Below are 19,164 nucleotides of genomic sequence, written 5' to 3' on the forward strand. Positions count from 1 at the left end.
ACCGCACATGAACTCAAGTCACCCTTCATCTACACTACCACGTGTACGTTTCATTTTTAAAATGCCGTGTACAAGACGGACCAGAGAGAGGAAAGTTCGGGAGAGAGGGAAACGTAACGTTCAAGCACACGTCCTCCTCGCCTCGCTCATTAAATGTGTTCTTTAATTACTGTGATGTCACTGAGCACCTCTCTGCTCTGGCAACGTAATTAGAGATCAAATGACTCAATTCAGCGGGAACAAACTAACCTAAAACAATCTCAGGGTTTAGCTCTCTCTCTCTCTCTCTCTCCAAGCCGAGTTTCCCCGCCGCTCTCCTCTGCTGAACTCGCCGTTTGTACCCGTTCCTGTCAAACCACCAACATGCCACACTTCTCACCTGGGGCAGCGATGGGGATTCCGTTTATGCTGGTGAGTTCCTCGGGGGGACGCACTTCGATGATGATGTCCCTGCCACTCTCCAGGCTCAGGTCGCACGACGTGCTGGGTGCGGCCACATAGAAGGGAATCCCATGGTGCTTTGCGGCAATGGCCAGCTGGTATGTGCCCACCTTGTTGGCCGTGTCGCCGTTAGCCACCACCCTGTCTGCACCCACCACCACAGCTGAGAGGGAGACCACGGCGGAAAGAGAGTCAGTGCTGATAAAAAGAGGGAAGTTTTGCGAAAACGAGGACAAAGGAGACAAGACAGCGCACGCAAACACACACCTGTGATGTCCATTTCTCTCATGGTGAGGGCCGCCATGCTGTCCGTGATGAGCGTAGCCGGGATTCCCTCCGCGACCGCCTCGTAAGCCGTCAGTCTGGATCCCTGGTTGTACGGCCTCGTCTCTGTGCAGTACATGCGCTTCAGCCTGCTCAGTGCGTGGAGGCTTCGCACCACACCTGCACAAAGCACGCAGTCATTATTACACAGTCGGTGCCGTGAATATTTCAGCCTCTTCTATTCAGTCGGAGGCTCCGCTCTTACCGAGTGCGGTCCCGTATCCGGCCGTGGCCAGCGAGCCGGTGTTGCAGTGTGTGAGGATGGTCACGGAGGCCCTCGGGACGCCAGACAGGATGTGCTGGGCGCCATAGTTACCGATCTTCCTGTTGTCATTGACGTCACGCTCCAGCATGTCTTCGATCCAGGAAATTACACTGTAGGAGGAAGGGGGGGGGGGGGCAGAAGAGGTGGGAACTGAGAGGAGGCTCCATCTGCCACTGTGGACTGAATGCGTCCATCAAGTCTGCAGTTACAATATGTCTCCGTGTTTCTGTTTGTCCTGACTTCAGTTCCTCTGCGCCTCCTTCTCTAATCCAGAATCTGTTTCTTATTGTTTTATTGCATCATATTGTTCCTCATTCTCGTCTTTCTTTGTCCTTACAGTATCAATCCATTACATAATTGGGGCCACTCAGCAGTTTCTCGGCCATCTGTTTCACAAAGTGTACACAAACAGTCTGTTGAGACCGGCCCACAGTTCAACTACACGACCCACGTGTCCGTGCTCCGTCATACACTCCACTGCTCCACCGCTATTTCGGATACAGATTCTGATCCCTCAACTCAGGGCGTCTGCCGATATCGAGTCCCGCTCCGACACGGACGTTTCATTTTTGTGCCTCTCTGCGTGGAACTCATTTGAATCTTTGTCATGTGATCCGACATGAGGGACTGTAGCGGTGTGGAGTTGTGACTAAATGACTGTAACTCATGGGGATAAAAGACGAAGCGATATCGCAGCAGCTAACTTGTGCACAAGAAAGGAACGAGTTCAGAGCATTTCAATTCACAGTCTACGTTTTATACGACAAGAGCAAGCAACCCAGAAGTGCTCAGTGTTTGCTGACAGAGTGTCCGTTTATCTTCAAAGGGTCCTCTGGAGTTTCCTTGAAAACAAATAATTCACATTCTAAAACTCACTGGGTGTTTCCTAATCCTAACAGATGTTGCTTTCAATGAGTTATCTTCTTCATAAAACACTTGCAAAGCAGTTTGGAGCCAACGTTGTCGACTGTACATTCACGGTATTCCTCTTCCCTGCTGTACTAGCACCAGTATGTCAGTGGAAATGGAAAAGTAGGACGGCTGAGAAGTTAATAAATTCAATTTGTGCTCTAAACACGGCCCGCATTCACAGACGAGGGGGACTCACGGCAAACAAATAACCGACAGCGTCGCTGTCGTTTTAGTGAAAGTGTCCTTTTTGTTTCCTTGCTGTGCTGCAGTCACGGGTTAATAAAAACATTTCAATGAATAGAATACGAAAATACAGAAACTGAGTAGAACTAAAATAAGTGAACCCATCCCTTAATCAGCACTTCAATTAATCAAATGACGCCACACGACAGCTGCCCGCGGTGTGATCTCTGACCAGCCCACCTTTCTCTCAGCTGCTCCGAGTTCTTCTCCATGCTCTCGTTCTCCGCAAACTCCATCAGCTCGCGGGCGGCGCGGCCCATGTTGACGGCGGTGGGCCGAGCCGAAGTCAGGTGACACAGAGACTCCCTGATGAAGGCCACGGGGTCGTCGCCCCCGGCGCCCGCCCGCAACTCCACCGCCAGGCTGAGACAGCCGACGATGGCGATGGCCGGGGCGCCCCGCACCTGGAGGAGGAGGAGAGTCAGCGTCACATGGTGGTCTTCATCTTTGCTCTCTGTGCCAACTTCTAACAGATGTCTCCCAGTGAGGAGTATTCATCTCTTCCCACCACAGAGCTGTGAGCGGCTGATCACTGAGCCAAAAAGCTTCCACCAAAATGATATCATCTGTCTTGATGTCTTCCCTCGCTCTACCATTAGACTCCATTATCATCATGACATCACCCTCTCTGCTTATGGAACATTCCTTCACTCTGTCACACACACACACACACACACGCTGTCTGTGTGTACCCGGGGAGGACAAAAGAGTGAATATCTGCTCAGCCCTAATAAAGTGAAAACCTGAAAATGAGAACTTGAACAACATGCAACTCTCTGAGCATCTCTCCGGGTCAGGCCTTCAGGTATGGAGGGAGAAACGAGCTGGGGGTGTCACCGAGTGCATGCAAGACCCGGACGCTAACAAAAAGCCTGGCAAAGGTCATTAATAATTCATCAACAATCTCTCCCAAAGAAAGAGGAGGGAGCATATTATTCCACGGGTGGGCGGCTGTGTGCAGATGCGTAGTTAGTCGCGCGTGCACATGATAATGTGAAAACTATAAAAGGATGGTAGTGGGGGGGGGGGGGGGGGGGGTGTAGATGGCGGGTGCTGCAGGTGCATCCAAAACAAAAATACGGGCCGACAGCGGGAGCACGGCGGAAAACATACTGGCAACACATGCGTGCAGCGGTGAGAGCACAAAAGACCCGATCAAAAAAAATTATAATAACATGCACGACGGGAATAAATGCACAAGCAGCGGGGCATGCGGGAGAGAAATCCCAGAGAGAGCGCGAGAGAGAGCGAGAGGGGCTCCGTACCTTCATGGACTTGATGGCCTCGTACGCGTCCTGCACCGAGCGGATCTCATCGTACGAGGTCTGGTGTGGCAGCAGCAGCTGGTTGAGGATCTGCAGAGACCCGGCCCGGTAGCGGATCGCTTCCAGCGTCATCACGGAAGAACGAGGCGGGATGGTGGGAGAAATAACACTGATGGACCGGTTGCGGGCGGGTGCGCGCACACGCACTCTCACTCACACGCACTCTCTCGTCACACACACGTTCACATAGACCGCTCCTCTCTCTCTCGCTCCGTCTGTCTGAGCAGATACACGTTGAAGTGACCGCGGCCTGTCTGTCGGCAGTCCCGGTAGCCGTCGCAAGGAGAAGAAGCAACGAGGAAGAGGAGGAAGAGGAGGAGGTGGTGCAGGCGGGTGGGATGGAGTAAAGACAGGAGAAGGTCTGCCGTGTTGCACGGGAGGATAGATGGGGAGAGGAGTGAGAGAAGGGCTGGAAACCTTCACACACTGACAGACGAGCAGGGACGCAGACACGGAACCACGTGTCCACCCGAGCAGGAAGCCCTCGTCTCTGTGACCACGCCCACCAAAGTCTCGCGGGTTGTCCAATTTTACCAAGACTCCCCTCTTGTGTTCCTGTGCACCATCCCCCTCTCCTCTTTCCTCCCTTTGTCAGGGGGAATTTCACATTCAAACACGTTATTAGCATAACGCCAAAGCCCCGCGCTTCACCCCCCAAAGAACAGCGAGCATTGTCTGTAAAAAAAGATACGTCTGTTTTGTCTTCCATTTCATTGTTCTTCCATCAATTTAGGTGACATTGGCTTTAAGTCCTCCCACAAACCGAACTGCTGTGTGAAATGTGCTTTTTTTTTTTAGGTCTCAAACATTTCAAACTGTCTCCTAAAAACCTACAACAGGACATTTTCACAAAAAAGTTAACTCAAATATTAAATAAACTGAACTCTAATTTAAAGTTTTAACATTTTTTGTCAAAAGTTATGCTCGGTCAAATGTTTCTCACTTGGTTGTATATGTCGTCCGAGCGCAGCCTCCCAATGACCATCCTAATGAAAGTGGAACATGCAGCTACAGTCCAATTTAAAAGAGACGTCCAGTTGCAGTCTGCTGTGGTTCTCCTGGGAACTTGGGTGGAATGCTGTATAAAAAGTTCTGCAAATCAATCACAGACATTGATCATATGAAAGTCCATGAGAACTAAACATTTTCACAGAATTTACTGTCGCAGACTTCTGAAACATGTCATCTTTTGCGAGATATTCTCTCACTTCAAGCTGATAGAAACGGTTTTAAGAGGCACAGGTTCTAAGTTTCAATGTTGTTCACAAAATCAGTCCAAATGGGAAAAATGTTGTTCAATGAAGACACAAACCCAGAGCCGTTTCACCATTTTATTGATTCCAACAACAATCTCATACAGAAGATAAAGCCTGAACACAATCAGGCCTCCATACATTCCCCCGTTTGAGCCGCACAAATCATCACGACTGACACTCGAAAATAGAGACAGAGCATATTATGCTGTATATTTACTGTATACAAATATTACATTTATATTGATTGCCCTTAAATGACTTAACTGAAGAAAAAACATTTCCCCTAAAGCCCAGATGATTACATTTACTGCAGCAGATCAGGAACATTAACAAATATGACAAAAAATGTCTCCTTTTGAACAGAGTGAAGACAAAGAAAGACTAAAGAAAATATGAGACGGAGTGTGAGTGTGTGTGTGAGAGAGACAGGAGAGTGAGTCACCAACAGGACAAACTTTAATGATGCGTCGCTCTCCCCGGGTCCCGACCACCGAACTACAACACTGAATGCTGATGAGCCCGTTGGCATGACAACAGGACAGCCTCAGAGGCCATGAGGTCACTCGAGCAGTGAGGTAATGTGGCAGCAGTGTGTGTGTGTGTGTGTGTGAGGTGACACAGGTTAAAGGTGTTGGAGTTAAAGAACGGGGCTGCTGCTCAGTTGCAGTTCTTGTGAGTGTGTTTAAAGGCAATGAACGCAGAGTTATATCAGATCTACGAAGTCATATTCTTTACATGACTTCATAAATATGAATAAGAATAAACATTTTCTGTGAAAAAAAAGGAGCAAACTGGTGGTTTTCCATGTTTTAGACACATTTGCGTCACAGCTAGCCCTTCCAAAAACAAAACTGTTGCTGTGTTTAAGAAATGTTGAATCATTTCTCAAGCCTTTCGTACACTGAATATCTCTGGGTTCTGGAGTGTCGGTCGGACAAAACAAGACATTTGAAGCCTCAGGTTGTAGGGAATCATAAGAGGCTTTTTCACTGTTATTTGGCCTTTTTTAAACACCAAATAATTCTTCCAACAGTCTCAGTCAGCCATTGGTTTCCATTAATTACCGTAAAGTATAAAAACCAATTAGTAGACTCTTGAAATCTGCTTGAGTTGTGAAATCCATCGAGTCTGCAGACATCATCTTAATCGTTAATGCAGTTTTTCAAACGTATATGCATCTAAACTGCAATACGACACACTGACAGTGTGTAAATGTTTGTCTCAAACTGAGTTTTGTTTGTTTCTGTAAATGTTTAGCAAGCAAGTTGTAACAGTCTGCTAACTGATTCCCGTCCTGCACTGAAACTAATGACTAACTGGAACAATCGGGAAAACACATGAAAAGTGAAACTGGTGCTGCAGACGTTTAAAAATTGTCAGCAAAAATATGATGTGTCCATGATTTGTAGTTAAGGAGGTAAAGTTGCACACACGCACAGTCATTTAAGATCCACTATATGTTGCACTTCATCATCACTTACAGAGAGTCAGAAGATATCTTCTCCTGACAGATTAAAAATAATAATGTGGGGGAAGGGATGTTACATAAATATCAACACAGACTGTGGAGGGTCTTATCAGGTCAACTTTAACCGGGATTATTTGCTGATGGGGCGAGGCAGTGGGCGGATTAAGACAAACACATGATTCTCTGCTGTCTCACATGACTACAACAACTATTAGCAGAGTTACCAGACATCATCCACATTGAAGAGTCAGATAAAAAAAACAGAGCGAGGCTCATTTAAAGACGTCTGCTACTTTCTGGCTGCATGAAGTCAACGAGGATCAGCAGAATCTGCTGTCCGGAGCACGAAACAGAACAGAGAAGACATGCTGTTGCACAATCTAAACTTGTTGTGGCAAAATGACCAATTCCAAGGCCTCTGCATTTGTCACACATCCTCTGAAGTTTTACAGGATCAGTCTGAATGCTGTACCGTTGACTTCACGCTCGCAGCGAGTGTAAAGTGGCGAGGAACGACTCGGAAGCCTGTGACAGGGGATGTCTGTGGTGCAACAGAAATAGAAATGAGCAATTACCCAGCCTTACTGGCACATGTTGGGTTCTCTTCCTCTGGGCAGACTACTCAGCACCCACTGTGCTGCTACTGGAGAGCTCAGCGGGACAGATCCTGCTTTAGTAAACTGCATGTGCCAAAATGTGTGCAAAATAGCAGCATGCCGACACAGCAGCTGATCATTATTTCATAATCGACAGCATAATGGGCTTAATATTGTTTAAGAGTTTAAAGAAAATCCAAGTAGTGCCGCCTGTTACTCGCGACTCTGAATGCTCTGAACGTACGCAAAGGAATTAGTGCGAAGAAAGTGAAGATGAAGAAGACAACAAAGAAGAAACAGCTGATGACGATGCAGCAGAAGAAGCAGCAATCCTTCTGCAGAGCTAAGCTTCTACCACATTCACGGCACGCTGCTAACACCCCCTCTCCCCAGCCCCAAAGGCGTCTCTACGTCTGATCTCGTCGTCTCCTTGGTGACACAAACACTAATCCCTCATTATGGGATGTAGGCTGCGGCACCCCCAAGCCCCGTTTTTTTTATTCCCATATCACACCACTCCAAACGGAGCAGATTACTGTAATCTGGGAACACTGGAGCAGACAGATTAGATTAAGCTCATTACACACATAAAATATGGGAAAAGGGGTTAAAAAGTCCTCACTCTGTTGGTTAAACACACTTCAGAGCACACACACACACATTTTGGTCATCTACGGACAGCTACACCGACTCTCTGAGCTGGTGCCAAATGTAAAACGTACAGATCTTCTAACAGATCTCCTCAGCAACAAAGGAAAGATGGGAATAAAAACCGAACATGGCACCGGTAAGGTATGTGAAGCTGTGCTTCAGAAGCAGCTTTCTCTGCTGTTTAAGTGCAAATAAGCCTGCGTCGCACATTTTAATGCTTACGTTCCGTGTCCCTTTGTAGATACAAATTTCTTTTTAATGACTTTCGCAGGGGACTAACCCCAACGTGACACACGTTTTTTGATCAATTGACAGAATTATCTGATTGGTTGATGCAGTTTTCATGGAAATGAGCAGCATAGAATCATGCAAAAGGTGCTTAACGGCCCCCGATGTAGTGTTTGTGTATGAGAGCGATGATAGAATACTACAGCCAAGTCTCCACTCCCTTAACTCTCCTCTCATCCCGTGCGTTTCCTTTTCAGCGAATCCAGCTGAGGCGGGGAGAAAAGGAGAGCATGACATTGTACATCATTTACAGACATTATGATAAAACATTTGTTTGCATTGGCAACCTTTACCTCGTTCTCCACCATCCTCAACCTGCCAAGCGCATCCTTGGCAGCGTCCTATAATAAGACAATGAAAACTTTACACAATAAGGCCAAACCTAAAAACACACACACACACTCAGTTCAACTGTACTCACCCTGTTGCCTTGGCTGGAGTGTTTCTTCACGGAGTCAGCATACCCTTGGACGGAGCGCTGCAGCGCATGTTCATACTCTACACACACGGTGAAGGAAGACGTCGGTGTTTGAGAGGTCGAGACATACGAACACACGCGGCAGTAAAGTAAGCACTCGTTTGTGTTCTTCGTGCGAGTTACCGGTCAGTAGAGCGGAGGAGGCTCGCTCCAGCTGCGCTTTCTGCCACTGCAGCCTGTGTGTGACCTCTTTGTGTTGGAGGACCAGGTCAGAGGGGGGATGCCGCTGCGCCTTTCGATACTCTGCAACCTGACAGACCCGACGAGACTTTCCCATTAGAGAAGTGGATGTTGTGGACGGTGCTTAGACCACACGCACATAAACACACACAAATACCTTTCTCTCCATCCGCTCCCTGTCGTGGTTGAGGAGGCTGAAGCTGGTGAGGTTGTAAAGTGGAGGAGAGTTGTTGGGATGACTGCTCCTGCTGCTCGCTTCATGTCTGCTGCTCGCTTCATGTCTGCTGCTCGCTTCTTGTCTGCTGCTCGCTTCTTGTCTGCTGCTCGCTTCATGTTTGGGTTTAGAGCGAGGAGATGGAGCCTGATTCAAACACACTGAGACTTCACTGAACTGGCACTGTCAATATATTTAATGGCGATGGTGTCAGCTTCCGTTAACCTGGCAAAGGGGGCCTCAGGATCTCAGCATATTAATCAGCAGGCAGCGGCTCACATCGTGACTGTAGACCCGGTTATGTTTGAGACGAACTAGAGTGTTGGTCTAAGGTCTGAAGTGAGTTTGAAGCGGTTACAAACCAAAGCAATATTTGAAAGTGGGGCGAAATCAGATTTCCATCCAAATGTCATTTTAAAGATGCATTTCACTCAAGTTTTGCAGCAGCTACAGGGCATCACAAACATAAATAACTCCCCCCCCCCCCCCCCCCCCCCGTGAGGAGTTCTTCCCGTGTCGTCTGGAGGAATCCCACGTTTCCTCCCACAGTCGACACACGTGAATCCTCTACTCACCCGTTGCTTTTGTCTCTCTGGAGGAGAAAGGGAGGACACCGGATCGAGAACCAGCCACTTCTCCGTCACCGGCTGGAGATCGGCTCCGGTTAAAGGCTCTCTGATCTTCACCTTCACCTCCAACTTTCCACCCGTCGCTTTTCGTCCATCCATCACCTACGAGACACACTGTTAGATAGAACTGGTACGTACATGTGCGTATATGCATTTGTGTTTACTTGCCATCAACACCCACCTCTATTATTTCTCTAACGTCACACTGGTTCTCTAAAGCCTCGAGCTTCATGTGAGCAGTGCCCACAACTCTGTCCGTCTTAAACAGGCCTCTGTGAATACAGCGAGAAGAACACAACTGACAAAAGCACAACAGACATGATATTTACCGCTTAGACCACGAGGATAGACGGGGAAGCTTCTGCCTATATTGTCCAAGAAGCAGTTGTGTGTTTTTTTTACCCCTTGTGGACGATTTCAAACTTGATGCCTTTGGACTGGACGACTCGTTTGAAGCCTCGGTGGGCTCGGTTGATGTTGAGTTTGAAATTCTCTTTAAACTCGGGGTTGTTGGTGCTCTTTACCGTGCCCGTTTTGTCCCTCTGAGCCTCCTCCTACACGCAGACAAATGAATGCATTAAAGCACATCGAGGTCAAACCAGAGTGAAACATCCACAATCTACTCACTGAGCGAGAGAGATGCTCACCGCACTGGGAAAAGGAAACTCAAACTTCACACTGGCATCCAGATCGTTAGGCGAGACACCTGAAGGAGGAGAGGTGGGTGTACGTGAGCAAACATGTGACACATTACTGCCGGGTGATTTCAAAGACGCAGAGCTGCCGTCAGTACCTGAGGGACATGGCAGGTTGATGCCTTTGATGATGTACAGAATCAGGTCATTTGGTGTCAGGCCGTTGTGGATCCTAAATAAGAAGAAACGGGGGGGGGGGGGGGGGGGCAAGTCCATTTAGACACAGCACCACGAGTGACAGACAACAACCAGTCAGCGTCCCTGGATGCCAAACAACCCGACTGTTGAAGAGCCTGTTTATGAGTCACTGCCAGAGTTACCTAGCTGTGAGCTCCGTATGATACTGGAGCAGCGCCAGAGTGAGTCACAGCGAGTCAATCTGACTCATCTACCGCGCTCGTCAGGGAAAGTCTAAAAAAACATGTATTTTCTAAAGCAAACATCTGATGCATGTGTGCATGAGAAAAAAAGTTTAAACAATTACCGATATCCGTTAGCGGTCAGAAATCCTCGGGTTAAAAATAAATCCTGAACTGGAATGCAACGATTACGCAACCAGAGTTAATCCTCACGTTCACGTAAAAGGAAACAGGATCTCTGCTAAATATATCAACCTCAAGGATAAAAGAACATCCAGGTGATCTCCAAAGTCAATCATTTTCATCCTCTGTAAATGTAAACATCTGCACAAAATTCGTTGTCAGTCCATCTAATAGTTTGTTGAGATATTTCAGTCTGGACCAAAGTGGTGGATTATCTGACAGAACTGCAACCTCTGAAGTCATTACCATGGCTGAAAGAAAATACACTAAAACTAAATATTATATCATCATCAATTATGTTTGTTGCTGACTTGACGGTGTTCAAGGTCCTCTCCTCCGTGCGACACTTGGGGACCGGCTGGCCCTTGGCGTGGGCGTTCTTCAGTACGGCGATGCTCTTCATACACTCCTCCACTAGTTTCTCAAACCTGGTGGGAAACAGAGACGGTCCTTACACACAACTCATCACATCTCATATGAAGTCTGGCAGTACGGACTGGTCTCTGCACAGACAGCAGTCAGAGTACGCCGGACAGCTCTGTTTGATCAAACAAACACACGGATTCCCGCATTGTTCACCGAAGAACTTCAGGAGCTCGATATATTGACATTTTTTAAAGCAAAACTGGAGAAAGCAACGAGAGTCTTAAGGACCATCACGCGATGGTTGAATGTATGTGAAAATCTGTGAAAAGATGAGGAGAACGTGCAAAATATTCAGTGTGACATGAAAGTTACACTGCATGCACTATGGTGATGAAAAAAATAAAAAGTAAAGTCAGCGTGTGTGTGTTGGCTTATGTTTGATATGCGATATGCTCAGTTGAATAAATAAAGAAGTATATCAGGAGATACAAATACATATCAAACATAAGCTTCTCAAGTGTGAGAATCTGCATATTTTCAGCTTTTAATAGATTTAAAATGTATTTCTTTGGGCTTGTGACTGTTGGTCAGAGTTAGCGAATAATGAAGGCGTTTGTCATTGTATGTGTAACGATGTAAAATGAATAATAAATCATCTGATCTCAAAGTTGTGATGCCTTTGGTCGCTGCCCGTGATTTGTGATGAGAAATAAAACTTAATGTGTAGCAATCAAAATGAGCATGATACCATCAAATCAAACACAGATTCATTCAATTTAATAAAATGTGCCTCTTGGCATGGCTGCAGATAACATGTGTAACAAACACACCACGACGGGGACTCTTACTTCAGAGCCTCCGCCACATTGCCCAAGAGGGTGAGCTGCTGAGAGAATCCCAAACACTTCTGTAGAGAGGCACAACAAAGGAAGGCGTTGGTACGAGAACAGACAACAGCCAGAGACGATATGATACACGGCTATTTGTGATTCGTCTTTTTAAAAAGCTGCACAGCTAGAAAAGTGATGAACAATCTTTTAAGGCCGTTATCATGAGCAGACGCTTTCTTGTACAATATACGTGAAAGAAGAAGGGAGAAGAGTGTCCTGACCTCATGCTGCTTCCGCAAAAGATCCATGAGGCCGTGGTACTGCTCACTGGAGCGAGGGGAGAGAGGGGAGGTGCGGGAGCGGGCCAGGGAGTAGTCCTCCTCACTGACTGGAGCGTTGGGAATCTGTCGGGAAGGAGACGATTACAAATGTGGAGCGAAAAAGAAAAAATAAAATAAAATCTGTCCACTAGAAATTGTGAAGATGTTTCTGAGCCCGTGTGATGTTCTGGGGACGGAAAGGAAGACAAACTACCAGAGGCACAAAGTTAATATTCTTGGTAATCACGCTGTGAGTCAGAGGGAAGAACACGGGTGATTTGAAACAAAGATGTTAAAATGAAAGTCAGGAAAAATGAAAGAAAGTCAGATGGGAGAAGTGGCAACTGTGTGAAATATTAATAGAGGAATGGCAATGAAAAAATGCTCACACACACACACACACACACACACACACACACACACACACACACACACACACACACACACACACACACACACACACACACACACACACACACACACACACACACACACACACACACACACACACACAGAGACAGAAGGTGAGACCGTGATGAGCACAAAGGTGTTTTGATTTCACCCCGCACTTCCTTCCTACCGTCTTCTATTTCTGTCCTGTTTTGTGTTAACACACCTCACACTTTTGGTTGCTCCTGTGACAACAGGTCACACACACACACACACACACACACACACACAGGAATATATTTATGACCTTGCTGATATCAACAGGCAGCCCAGCGTTGGCGGCGGTGACCATGGGGTCCAGTCCCTTGGCGTGTCGGAGGTGCTGCGCTGCTCCAGTCATGTCCTACAAACCATCACACGGCAGCAGATGTTCAAGACTCCAACTAAACAACAGGCGGCTGTAATGAAAGACATCTACCAAAACTATAAAGATGTCAGGGAATCTATCAGCAAAGAAGAGAAACAAATGAAACCCCCCCAGCTTACCTTCATCTGTTTGGAGCGCAGCGCGGCGCGCATAAAAGCCTGTCGCCTTAGCAACAGGAAATCCAATTGCTGCTGGACTGAAAGGATAATTAAGAGAAAAAGAAGTGAAACTCTGCCTCGCGTAGCACTCAAACTCCTCGTATTGGTACATTTTGTACGTGCGGGCAGAACACAGGACACTCTGAATGAACCTTTTGGTCCCAGCTTTGGAGCCGAGGGGCCTCCGGGGGGCTGAGGAGCCGGAGACTTTGCTTTCTGGACGGGTGGACGCACTGCCGGCTGCAGAGGAAGAACATGCGAGTGTGAGCGTCACACAAATGCAATGACACACACACACACACACACACATGTCTGGGTGCAGTGCTGCTCTCTTACCTGGGACCTTGATTTAGCATTTTTAACAATTGTCTTCACTGAATTTAGTGAGTCACTGTTGATATACTTTCCCGTGGTTTACAGTGAAGCACGGTGTTGATGTGAGAGTCAGGAGGTGTAGCAGAGACAACAGTCAGAACTCAATAACCTGCACAGGAGCCGGCACGGCCAACAATAAAACCCGTCTAGCCTCGCTTGAAAAGGCGACCAATCAGATTTCTTGGCTGCACAACAACAACTTGACCATTTGGTCGTACCGTTATTTATTTTTTTATTTTTTACCTTGGCAGCCTCTCTTTGTCCGTCCTCTTCATCATCTTCTGCGTCTGCGTCCTGATTAGCTATTTCCATCGCCGTTTCCAGGACACCCATGAAGCTCTGCTGACTCCCCTCTGAGCCCTGAAGTGGAGGACAACCTACAAGAGGGCAACACACACACACACACACACACACACACACACACACACACACACACACACACACACACACACACACACACACACACACACACACACACACACACACACACACACACACACACACACACACACACACACACACACACCTTACTGTAACTATAAAGTGCAGCAGAGGCCCAATCCTGAAACACACCGGGAGAAGGTTACCTGGCGGCACAGGTAGGTCAGACAAGTTGATGGCTCGTCCAGCTTTGTGAGCTCTGATGGCATCCTGGTATTGCTTTGGAGAACAGAGGAGATGATTGATAATTCTGTTAGTAAGGAGAATTCCACGCTTGGATACTCTTATATTCTGGTATTGTTACTCTGTCATAGTCAATACATTCCTCAAGTGTAGCATTGTAAATCAGAATAAATACAATGTATCGATCTGGTTTTCCAATCCCACCCAAAATATAAAGTCTTTCCTGCATAAGAATACTGACAGAAGCAGAACTCCCACATGGAGATCTACGTCATCAATGTGCTTCCACTCCTACTAATACAATATCCATGCCGCACAACAATATCTTGTCCTTTCTGTCACGTTCTTGTCTTCACGTTCTTGTTTTACCCATTGACCTCGCCTCAGCCAAATCTACTTCACAATGAAAGGTTTCCTATTTTTCCCCACAATGCCTTGCAACAATCCTCAGAGAACAAGGGAGACTTCACTGCAGGTTATTCCGGACGCTAAAATGAGCAACAGAAGTGGTTCCAGTAAAAGCAACGGAGGGTATTTCCAGTCAGAATAAAGTCACACACACCAGTTATAACACACCACCAGGAACGCAAGCTGCATCCCAAATTGCTGGATCTTTGAGAATATCTAAAGCTGTATTTGTTTTGAGAAATACATTATTCGGCTTTGAAAATAGTTACAACGATATGGTACATGTGTACCTTGACAATGCGCTGGTGCATGCGAGCCTTCCGGTCATCTCCTTTGCTCTTGGCTCCCTCTGCTGCTGACTTGTATATGTCCATCCTCTGCTGCAGGGCTTCTCCCACATTGCTGGGAGCAGGCAGATCTGTGCAGGACGGGGGGGACACACACACACACACACACACACACAAATTCAACGTGGAACATTTTTATCATCTGAAGGATCAGGGTTACTGGAGTCGTACCGGCAGCGGCCACCTGGGTGGGTGCAGGTGCAGCGGGGGCAGCAGGTTTAGAGGAAGACTGAGGAGGAGGAGGTGCACAGTGTTCTGCTACTACGTCTCCTGCAAACGATCAGATATCAGTGGAGAAACAGCAAGTTATACACTGGCATATTACAAACAGTGTCAACAATCACAGACATCCCTGAACTGGTCCAAAATTAAAAATCATTCTAGTTATATGGTGCCTCAGAAAAGTCAATAAATAGTGCAATAACGCACTGATGCCACTGTTGGGAGCTTCCTTTTAGGCTCCACAAAAGTCAAAAACGATTCATTAAAGTATTCCTTTAACTGACCAGGAGGAGGCGGTAGTGAGCTCAGGTCGACTGGTTCGCCTCTGTCCAGTGCCGCCACCAGAGTGTCCAGCTTCTGCATAAAAGAAGATTAATTCCATTCGGATTGACTTTTTCTACATAAAAGGATACAAATAGATTTAATGACGCGATAACATTGACGTTGGTTCTGTTACCTTGGCAGTGAGGTAGTGCTGTTTCGCCCCGTCTATGTCGAAGTTCTGCTTGGCGTGTATGGCAGCGATCTTATACTCCCTCTGTCTGGACAACACTGCCTGTTTCAGCTCTGAATGGAGGGAGGGCAGACAGAGACAACGTCAGATGAAGAGAGAACAACATAGAAAACAAAAAGACTCAAAGCTCAGGAGGATCACAGTGACATTTAGCAGGACATTTGTGAGCGCATGTGATGATATAAGTTTGACATTGAGATTAAAGTGTGGAACGAGCCATCGCCAAAGTCAGAAGAGTTGGGCAATAAGGATGACCAATAATCAGTTATACATCCAGTACACGGTACAGAGAAGAAGTGCTGAGGTGGAGAGACTCCCACAGCGTACTCCGTATGTTATCACCTGAGTGCTGAGCGTCAGGCTGGCCGGGGGTGAGGGGAGAGATGGCAGGTGTTCCCGGGGTTAAGGCGGCAGCAGGCTTATGGGGCACGGTCAGATGGAGTGGCTTCATATGCGGAGCTGCCGGTGCAGCCTCCATTCGAGGTTTCTGGTTTGTGGAAGGAGAGGGCATCAGCGTGGGCCCCGGCAGTTCTCCTTCCTTGATCGAGTCGGACTCGTCTGAGACGTTGGGCTTTCCACCGAGAGCAACCGGAGGCGGAATCTCCTCCTCGCTGACTGGCTTCCCTTTCCGAAAAGATGTCAACATGGACTGCAGTGTCTAGGGTTGAAGGAGAAAAAAAAAGAATCATGAACACACGTTTATAGGATTTAAATGAAAAAAGTTGCAATGTTTTACAAGATTAAGTCTTAGATTCCTATATGAGAGGCCCATTTAGACATTTGAAAAAAGCTTGAATGAAGGCAAAGTATGGTTGTGTAGGATGTTTCCTCTTCCTCCTCCAGCTTACCTTTAACCCACGGTCATATCTTCGGACTTTGCTCGTCTCCCCTGCGGTCTTAGCATTGGAAACGGCCGTCTTATACATTTCCACGCGCTCCAGTAGGAGAGACTCCAACCCAGTTGCACCACCGGGAGCGGCAGGAGGAGCCGAGTGGGATGCAACGCTCACTTTGGGAGCAGTCGGCGTGATGGCAGGAGGGGGAGTTTGTTCCTCATCATCCTCCAAAACCTCATTCAGCTCTGCCTATGTGCGGGGACACAGAAATGTATGCCGTAAAAAAAAAAGAAATCCAGATATTTAAAGCAATTCAGCAGCTTCAGATTCACCATTATATTAGAAGTGGAATGAACGGGATTAGGAATGCAGCTAACGATGTCTTTTTATTATCAGACCCCAAGATGATGTCTTCAAATTCAGCACATCTGAGAAGCTGGGACTAAAAAATAACGGACACAATTCAACCATTGTCAAAAGTAGTTCCAAATAAATTTTCTGCCAACTCATCAGTTAATCCACTACGTGTTTCAGCTGTAAAACAGACAAAAGACAGTGCGAGTGTGTTACCAGCAGATCTTCATCATCCAGATCGTCATCCCCCATTTCCTCATCATCCAGGTCTTTCATACAAAGTGCTGCCATTCGCTCTATATCAGCCATGGGGACAGGAGCTGTACACAAACGCATCACTAGCGGCACATCAAAATTCAAACAGCGACACACAAATAAAAAGAGAAAACTTTACTTTACACCGATAGACGTCTATGAATGAAGCACGGGAGAGACTCTCTCACCTCTGCCGTCACCTTTCTTCCCTTGTGATCTCTCTCCACCTCCTCCCACCAGATTCAGAAGCTCTGCCTCCAGCTCTTCATCATTTCCCTCGTCATCCATCCCTCCGTCCGGCGACAGGTCAAGGAGCAGCCCCATCTGAGACACCGCCAGGCAGACAGACAGACGTAAGAACAGGGACAGAGGTGCTGAATCATACCTGTTGCTGACGTAACAGTGGACATCATTCACTCCTTATCAGACATGACGGGTGTTACCTGTTTGGCTCGCGCTGCCCCTTGACCCCGGGGAGGGGGGTTCCGACTGCGGCTCATCGACGGTTCAAACCTGAACGTTAAGGAAGGATTGCATGCGTTGAGCCAATGGAAAGAAGCAGAACTGTGATGAACATAACTGACAGTATCCGCTGCCAGTACACCTCGTGTAGAGTCGGCACTGAACTCAACAGCAGTAGTATTCAGTAACAATTAAAACTGTCCCAACTGTTTTGTATGGTGTTAGCTTCTGTGTGCTAACATGTTAGCTAACACAACAAACAGTTCGTTTTTACACAGACACTGAACGTACAGGCAAGCTGTTTACCTTGTCAGTTTCACGGACCGTGATGTTACCGTTACCGGTACAGCTAGCTAACGTTAGTCAGGTCGGAAAAAAATGCTCATAAACAACGGGACGAAAGACACAACATATACAAGCAGTAATGTAACGTTAAGTTTGAGCTGTCAAAACTGGAACGGTGGGCTGTGGAACTGACTTCCTACATTGCGTTTCCAGTGGCAACGCACGTCGCGCTTTACGGCTAGACGAAACACGCCCAGTGCTGCCGTAAAACACCGACGTTACAAGGCGAGGCCGTATGGTTCAGGTGGGTGGATGTATGACAGTGGGAAAAATATATATAACGCGACATTTTGTCACTATCTTTCCACTTAATCAGTATAATTTGGTTGTGTTTTAAACTCAGCAAGCACACTGAGTAACATCACACAAGTCACATCATCAACTCTCCTCTTCCACTCAGTTAACTCGTGTAACTAGGTTAGCTAGCTGTATTTACTATATTAACTTACATTACTTAGATTTGGCTGTAAACTCACCAGATACAACCGTAACAATGGGAATTATTTATGTTCAGTATGAGCTGTATATCTCCTACTATGGTATGTCTTGATGTGTTTCACTTCTTTTTGTTATTTAGGGAAAAGAGATGGCCAAAGGCAAAGCAAAAGCAAAGACCAACAGCAGCAGTGGTAAAGCAGTTGCTATTACCTCATTACATGGGCTAACTTTAATGTGCTACTGTTGAACTGTTGTTTTTTGGAAGAAAAATGATATTTGATGTACAATTGCCTCACTGTCATTGATGGGCTCATTTTAATTTGAATTGAGTTGATCCTTATGTGTTAAGCCGGCGTAGCTCCACCTCAGCCTCGGTCACTCAGGTCAAGGAAGAGGGAATGTCCAAGTGATGAAAACTCAGAGATCGATGATGTCCAGGCTGCTCATCATCAGGTCATTCAAGTGATTGAAACACAATTAAATCACATTTTATCGTCTTATCAGGCCAAATAGTAGATAAGTCATTCTCTTCTTTTTATTATTTCAGGACGCTGAAGTAAATCATACAACAGTGGATGCCACACTGTTACAATGCCACCACTCCCCTCTGCAGGAATCTACTGTTAAAGCATTCGACGAGCAAGAAGAGACTAAAGTCACCGATCCCAGCAATGATTCTCAGCTGAAGGGCTTTAAAGTACATGCTGATAATGATGCCAACAAGAGCGGAAAGGATAGGGAGGAAATGACAGCAGAGGAATACGACGCATCACCATCCCAAACATGCACTGATCAACTCCAGGTCTGCTTGCAGATCTCTGAAGAGGGTGATGTTGCTGCTCCGGAGGATCAACCGGGTGCAGAGGAGAACCCTGAATGCAATTTTGAGAAAAACCAAGAAGTTAATCAAGAAGAACCCAGCAATGTGTACACGACTGATGTCAAGGAAACCGCACAGACGGCTGCAGCGGGGTTACCGGCCAAAA

The 19,164-nt window shown here is 46.8% G+C and overlaps 2 protein-coding genes across 2 annotated transcripts in view; both read right to left on the reverse strand.

Moving 5' to 3' along the window:
- mri1 (methylthioribose-1-phosphate isomerase 1) overlaps positions 1 to 3,946 on the reverse strand; it is a 5,045-nt gene extending 1,099 nt beyond the window's left edge. Inside the window, exons 1-5 of the mRNA XM_079278045.1 lie at positions 3,451 to 3,946; positions 2,366 to 2,589; positions 971 to 1,140; positions 709 to 885; positions 380 to 604 (exon numbers count right to left, since the gene is read on the reverse strand). Coding sequence (XP_079134171.1) covers positions 380 to 604; positions 709 to 885; positions 971 to 1,140; positions 2,366 to 2,589; positions 3,451 to 3,582 — 928 coding nt within the window. The 5' untranslated portion in view covers positions 3,583 to 3,946. The remainder of the gene's footprint in view (positions 1 to 379; positions 605 to 708; positions 886 to 970; positions 1,141 to 2,365; positions 2,590 to 3,450) is intronic.
- An 882-nt stretch (positions 3,947 to 4,828) lies between these two features.
- On the reverse strand, positions 4,829 to 17,838 carry cc2d1a (coiled-coil and C2 domain containing 1A). The gene is made up of 28 exons (XM_079279015.1): positions 17,702 to 17,838; positions 17,377 to 17,446; positions 17,122 to 17,257; positions 16,895 to 16,998; positions 16,337 to 16,573; positions 15,831 to 16,146; positions 15,432 to 15,541; positions 15,259 to 15,331; positions 14,924 to 15,022; positions 14,696 to 14,823; positions 13,961 to 14,033; positions 13,617 to 13,750; positions 13,151 to 13,238; positions 12,960 to 13,036; positions 12,721 to 12,816; positions 11,985 to 12,107; positions 11,722 to 11,780; positions 10,819 to 10,935; positions 10,064 to 10,137; positions 9,918 to 9,976; positions 9,673 to 9,824; positions 9,452 to 9,542; positions 9,217 to 9,372; positions 8,585 to 8,788; positions 8,371 to 8,497; positions 8,191 to 8,267; positions 8,063 to 8,110; positions 4,829 to 7,975 (listed from the first exon to the last, which is right to left on the reverse strand). Exons 2-28 carry the CDS (start codon positions 17,431 to 17,433, stop codon positions 7,943 to 7,945), a joined length of 3,048 nt encoding a protein of 1,015 aa, XP_079135141.1. The 5' UTR covers positions 17,434 to 17,446; positions 17,702 to 17,838; the 3' UTR covers positions 4,829 to 7,942.
- Between the last annotated feature and the right edge of the window lie 1,326 nt (positions 17,839 to 19,164).

This window comes from Melanostigma gelatinosum, assembly GCF_949748355.1.
Source record: "Melanostigma gelatinosum genome assembly, chromosome: 11".
Classification (NCBI taxonomy): Eukaryota; Metazoa; Chordata; class Actinopteri; order Perciformes; family Zoarcidae; genus Melanostigma; species Melanostigma gelatinosum.